Genomic DNA, 5,860 nt, shown 5'->3' on the forward strand with positions numbered 1-5,860 from the left:
TAATCTCTCTTGCCACGGCTTGATCGATCGGAGCTGACGGGCCGACGCGGCTGCCGGATCCGCGCCGCAGGACCTGAGGGAGGCGATCGTCAAGGGGCTGGGGCTCCAGTCGGAGGAGCTCAAGGTGTCCGGGTTCGACGTGAGGGACGCGCTGGTGGGGCATGCGGTGGCGTACGAGTTCGACATGGAGGTCGGGAGGAAGGCCGTGCCGGTGCGGCTGCTCGAGGACGTCAACCGGTGGGACTTCGTCGACCTGCCCATCTTCCGGTCCCAGGCCGACGCCGACGACACGGCGCTCGCCGAGATCGGGCGGGGGAGCTTCGACCCCACGCTGCCGCCCTTCCAGCTCGCCGGGCCCATGGAGCTCTGGATCCAGGACGGCGACGACGTCAGGCTCGCGTTGCCGGTAAGATCAGATGATTTGTTTATTTTGCTGTATTGCTTATCTTAAGGTTGATTCAGTCGTGGCTTGTTGATATGGTTTCCTCGCCTCTGCCTGTACCTGAAATCCCAGAGAACCAGAAGTTGGTGAAAAAAAGGGGTCAGGCATGGTCACCTTAGTTATCGTTGTTTAATAATCTCTGACAACTAGACGAGGTTAGGACCTAGTGACTGGGGAAAGGTGTGCTAATGATAGATATTGTCATCATTCTTCGTCTGTGATACATTAAGATGGGGATCTAACTTGGGGGAGAATATCATAAATTTATTCGGCTCAAAACATTTAAATGTAACTATGATCTCTCCTTCACACAAAAGAAGAATATATACAACGTTAGACTGAGCTTAAAATTGCATCCCCCTCCAACATCAACAGGATTGGTGATACTGCCAAGGACCAAAAACACATCTTTTGTCTTGAACATCAAATGTGACTAGTGTCATGGGCTAGATATTGTAGAGCACTTAGGTTTCTTAGGTCACTTCAAGAAATAAGCAGAAGCAGAGACCATCTTCAGTCATCACATGTTGATAGTGCCAGCTGAAATGGCTGGGTGACTTCTGAATGTGTCCGAACAATAAATCGAAGTGCTCTTATGTGTTTAGAAGCTGTATCACTGTTGTTGCGAACTTTTATTACGATGATGAAAGCTCGTATATGAATAGACAGTAGTGAACTACTAGTTGGCATTAGAGAGTTGCACATAGTGGATTCCTCAGTGGTGATTTCAGATAGATCTCACTCACCTTGAGGATGTGTTTGTTTGTACCTAGCTGTAATACACTCTGAATTTCATCTCAAACCTTGCAAAAATTAACGTTCATATACTTCCTTCTTGTGTGTGCGGGCACATTTTCGTCTGACCAAGGATACGACATGGCATTCACATACATGCCGATCATTGTGGTGCAGCCAGTGGACAAATATTCGTGCTTATTGAATTACTATACATGTGGTAAAAAATTTCATCATATCACATATGAAATGCTAATGTCTGTTTCTGTACAGCATGATGTCGAAGCTGGAACCCTGAAGAAAGTTGTTCTTGCTGATGGTGCGGTGGTAACAGTGAAAGGTGCTAGGGCGGTGAGCCTCCGTTTGCCCCTCGAACTACCACTTCCTCTCAACCGCACCACATACAAGGGCCGCCTGTCTAGCTTGCTTTCCATTGCTCGAGCCCTACGCGGTGCAGCTCGGTCTAATCAGAAACCCCTGATGTCCCTCCGGATCGAGGGTCCAACCTCATTATCCTCAACCCCTTCCATGTCTCCGAATGACAAGCTCAAGCTCAAAAGGTTGGCCCCAGGTCAAGTGGAGCTCTCCTCGCGTGCGATCCCTGCTGTCACAGACGATGAGGATGAATCACCTAGCCCCGGATTGTGGCCCTTTTTGTCATTGAATGCATCGGATGGCAGCCTGCAGGGGCTTGAAGAACTACTGGCGAAGGTTTTGGGCAAGAAGGCGGGTGAGAAGGGCACGTTCAAGTTGGTGAATGCACGGGCCTCGGCACAAACATATGTCAAAATGGGTTTCACGGTGGAGAAGCGGATTGCTGATGGAGAGGTGAACTGGTCTAACTTGCCTGAGTGGAAAACAAAGCCCAACAAGTTGAGAGCGCACTATGAAGTTCTTGCTCGCGTGGAGCGTGGCCAGGCGATCCCGGAAAGGATCGCCCAGGTGCAGCCTTTCCAGGTCGACGAGGCCATGTCCGAGAGCATGCTCACCGGAAACGTGTCTAGATCGAAGATGGAGGTAGTAAACCCCCCACCGGTTTTTTTCACTTTGTGAGACTGGGAGGGGCTGGAAGCTTTTTATTTCCAAAGTTCTACTTGGGATGGATGTGGCAAGAAGTACTGATTTTATGCAATGGAGCCGGGGAGCCTTCCTGTTGTTCTAAAAAATGTTGTTCTAAAAAAGGTACTGATTTCTGAGCCAACATGGAACCTGTGTTATACTGGCTAGCTTTGTAAATTACGGGCGCGAACAAGGAGGCCTTACAGTGAAGTGCAGCAATAAGCAAATTGTATGTACACAGTAGACATCTCAAAGCAAAGCAAAAGCGCTCAGAGCATGGGATGGCCGTTTTGGCTCTGGGTACCTTGATAAACAGTAAATTCGAAACAAATCGTAGTTTTAAAAATTATTATCTTTTTTTAGATGTTTCATGTTAGTGTGACTTGAATCGGTGAAAAAACAAAATTAAGTTAACATTTGAAGGTGACATTTGTTTGACTTTCTTTTTTGCACATGTCAAAGTGCTTAAGCTTTTCCCATAAGAATTCTGCAGATAGCAAATGGGTGTGATAGCACTTTTTTTTTGACAATTGCAAAATACTCCATCTCAAAACAGGTGTCTTAACCTTAGTACAATTTTGTACTAAAGTTAACACAAAGTTAAGATACTTATTTTAAGATGGAAAGAGTAACATTTTTATGCGCTAAGAGCCAAATTGGATTTCTGATGGAGCATGAAGGTGGTCGATTTTTATCTCTCGTGTGCCTAAAGAGTTTAGCAAATGTTCTTAATGCATAGGTGTTTAATTTCCTTTATTTAGCTATTTAGCAACTAAACCTTTTCCTGCATTGATGAGCTTCCTTGCTTGGCATTGTTTTTTTTTAAGCTTTGGTATTGGTTCTTTTTGGGTTACCAAAGTGTTCTCTTTTCTATTTAATTGCTTTATTATCATGTTATTGCTTGATACATGTACACCATGAAACACTCCGGAGGGCCTAGCTAGAATTTCTGTCCTTCGTCACCCAGAGCTTCCTTGACCAATTGGGCACAAGAAAACAGCCACAACTAGAGCAGAATACACAACGAAAATATATGGTGCAAACAGAGGGAGATCGTTTGAATTATTAGAATTTTGCCTATTATTATTTACAACAATTTCTACGAAAAAGACCAATGTATGTGCTTTTATCCTTATGTTATGGATTGCTTCTGGATTATTAGAGTAAATAGCATAAAACTACTACTTTACAGGCTAGGGTTTCAAAAAACTACCGGTTTTAAATTTTTCTCAGATAACTACCAAATGGGTGGTCGGCTGTTTCAAAAAACCCAAAATCTTCATTGTTAAAAAATTAAACAGGTTTATGATAGGTCGGGCCTGCACCTAAACGATCCGTTTATTTGACCGTGTGTTTGACCGTTAACTGACATGTGGGTCCCACTTGTCAGTGTCCGTAAACTTTTTAAAAATACCATCAGGTCCCTGCAAACTTTTCAAAACGCAATCAGGTCCCTGCAAACTTTTGAAAAAAGCAATCGGGTCCCTCCCCCGTGGCCGTGCGCCAGCAGCCGGCGCGAGGGCCGCCGGCCAGCAGCCATGGCACCGCCGTGGAGCTCCCTTCCGTCCCGGGCGACGCGTGGAGCTTCCTTCTGTCGCGACAGGAACAACATCGGCGACTAGGTTGTGGGCCAGGCGGAAGGAGGTGGCTCGACGGGCTGGGTGCAGGCGGAGCGCCTTGCCGGCCGCTGCATCTTCTCCTGGGCGCGGCGCGCGGCAGCCTGTGCTCCTGGGCGCGGCGGCCCTTGCCCCTGGGCGCGGCGGCTCGTGGCGGCCTTTGCTCCTGGGGGCGGCTCGCGGCGGCCGGCCCTTGCTCCTGGGCGCGGCGGCCCTTGCCCCTGGGCGCGGCGGCTCGCGGCGGCCTTTGCTCCGGGGGGCGGCTCGCGGCGGCCGGCCCTTGCTCCTGAGCGCGGGGCGTGGTGGGGGTGGCCGTGGTCGGGCCTTTGCCGGAAGGAGGAGACGGGAAAGAAAGAGACAAGGAGAGAAGAAATGGTAGGAGGAAGAAGAGACATCTTACACGTGGGTCCCACAATGAGTTAACGGTCAAACAAAACGGTCAACTAACGGATTGTTTAGAAGTGGGTCCGATCTGTCATAAATCGGTTTAAAAAGTTAGCAACGTGAAATTTGGGGGTTTTGAAACAGTCGACCATCCACTTGGTAGTTATCTAAGAAAAATTTAAAATTGATAGTTTTTTGGAACCCTAGCCTGTAAAGTAGTAGTTCTATACTATTTACTCGGATTATTAGTATTTGCATGGTGTTTTCATCTTATCTAATCGATTAAATGTCTACTATACATATAACTATTGTTCTTCATGATTTTATCTATTGAAATTTTGAATTAAAATATATGAAAAAATGCTCAAATATTCAACATAAACTAAGTTTGCATTCATCATCCATGTAACAAGCTACATAGAGAGGTGTAGAGAACTTAGCTCATAAGGACCACCTTTGTCTCACACTACCATGCTCTCACCCCCTTCCTTTCTGTCACATTCCAGTTTAATAGAAATGATAGACTACTCATATCAACAAGGTGCCCTTTTTTCAGAAGCTCCTCTCGGAAAAAACCCTCCAAGTTAAGTGTTCTCATCCTGGGGTAATTTGAGGATGGATGACCGACTAGGTTGTTCTTCTCGGTGAGCAAGAGTGAGGACAAAGTGCATATGAAATACTAGTGTTAGTTTGAGAGGCGGTCTAGACCTCGCCAAGCGTAACAGCCGAGAACCGGTGGTTGTGGCCGGCGTTTTACAGATTGTCTCAAAATAGACCCTCGCGGTTACATGGGCATGTGCGGGTCGGTGGCGTGGGCATGTGGCGCATGGCGGGTGTGGCCCGTCGTGACATATGGCATGGCACGTGTGCCAAGAAGGGGACGTTTCTGTTGGACCTACCATGATGTAAGTTCCTTTGAGTGGAAGTATATGTGGCATCCTGTTTTACTATGGATGATAGACTATTCATATTAATAAGGTGCACTTTTTTTTCCCAAAAGCTCCTCTTGAAAGAATTTCTAAGTTAATTGTGCTTGTCATGGGTAATGTGAGGATGATTAACCGATCGAGAAGTTCTTTCTGGATGCACGCGAGTGAGGACACGATGCAGAGAAAAGCCCAGTGTTGGTCTATATCCCACCAGATGTAATAGTTGTGGCCGAGGCATTACACCTCCACCCATCAAGCTTCCTTGTCACCGGCCGCGCGGATTTAACACCGTCGTTCGTACCAACCCTATCTATCTACCGAGCCTCGCTGCCTCCTGCACGGCCGCCTCCTCGCAGGGTCATCGTCGCAACCACGTACGGGTCAGTGCAGAGACGCCCAAGACCATGCATCATCGTCCCCTACATCTTCGCCTGCTTATGTGGGGAGCATTGATGCCGCCTATCAAAGATTTTTTTTTTTGCATTATACGTGTTAGACCAAATGTTTTGTTTGCTTGATGATGCTTCCAACCACGTTCTTTGGCTTGGCATGGGCAATAGGTCCATGGTCCTACCATTATCCTTACGCCAAGGATGATAAAAACATTGGATTGGCATGTGCGATTCTTGCAGTGACATCCATACGGCACCTCTCTTCTCGAGGTTAGCCCTTGAAGAGCCACTTGAAGCCAATCA

At 47.2% G+C, this 5,860-nt stretch overlaps 1 protein-coding gene across 1 annotated transcript in view; it reads left to right on the forward strand.

The window, feature by feature from the left end:
* LOC119277111 overlaps positions 1–2,598 on the forward strand; it is a 3,020-nt gene extending 422 nt beyond the window's left edge. The window contains exons 2-3 of the mRNA XM_037558334.1: positions 71–406; positions 1,451–2,598. Coding sequence (XP_037414231.1) covers positions 71–406; positions 1,451–2,230 — 1,116 coding nt within the window. The 3' untranslated portion in view covers positions 2,231–2,598. The remainder of the gene's footprint in view (positions 1–70; positions 407–1,450) is intronic.
* Positions 2,599–5,860: the final 3,262 nt, after the last annotated feature.

This window comes from Triticum dicoccoides, chromosome 3B, assembly GCF_002162155.2.
Source record: "Triticum dicoccoides isolate Atlit2015 ecotype Zavitan chromosome 3B, WEW_v2.0, whole genome shotgun sequence".
Lineage (NCBI taxonomy): Eukaryota > Viridiplantae > Streptophyta > Magnoliopsida > Poales > Poaceae > Triticum > Triticum dicoccoides.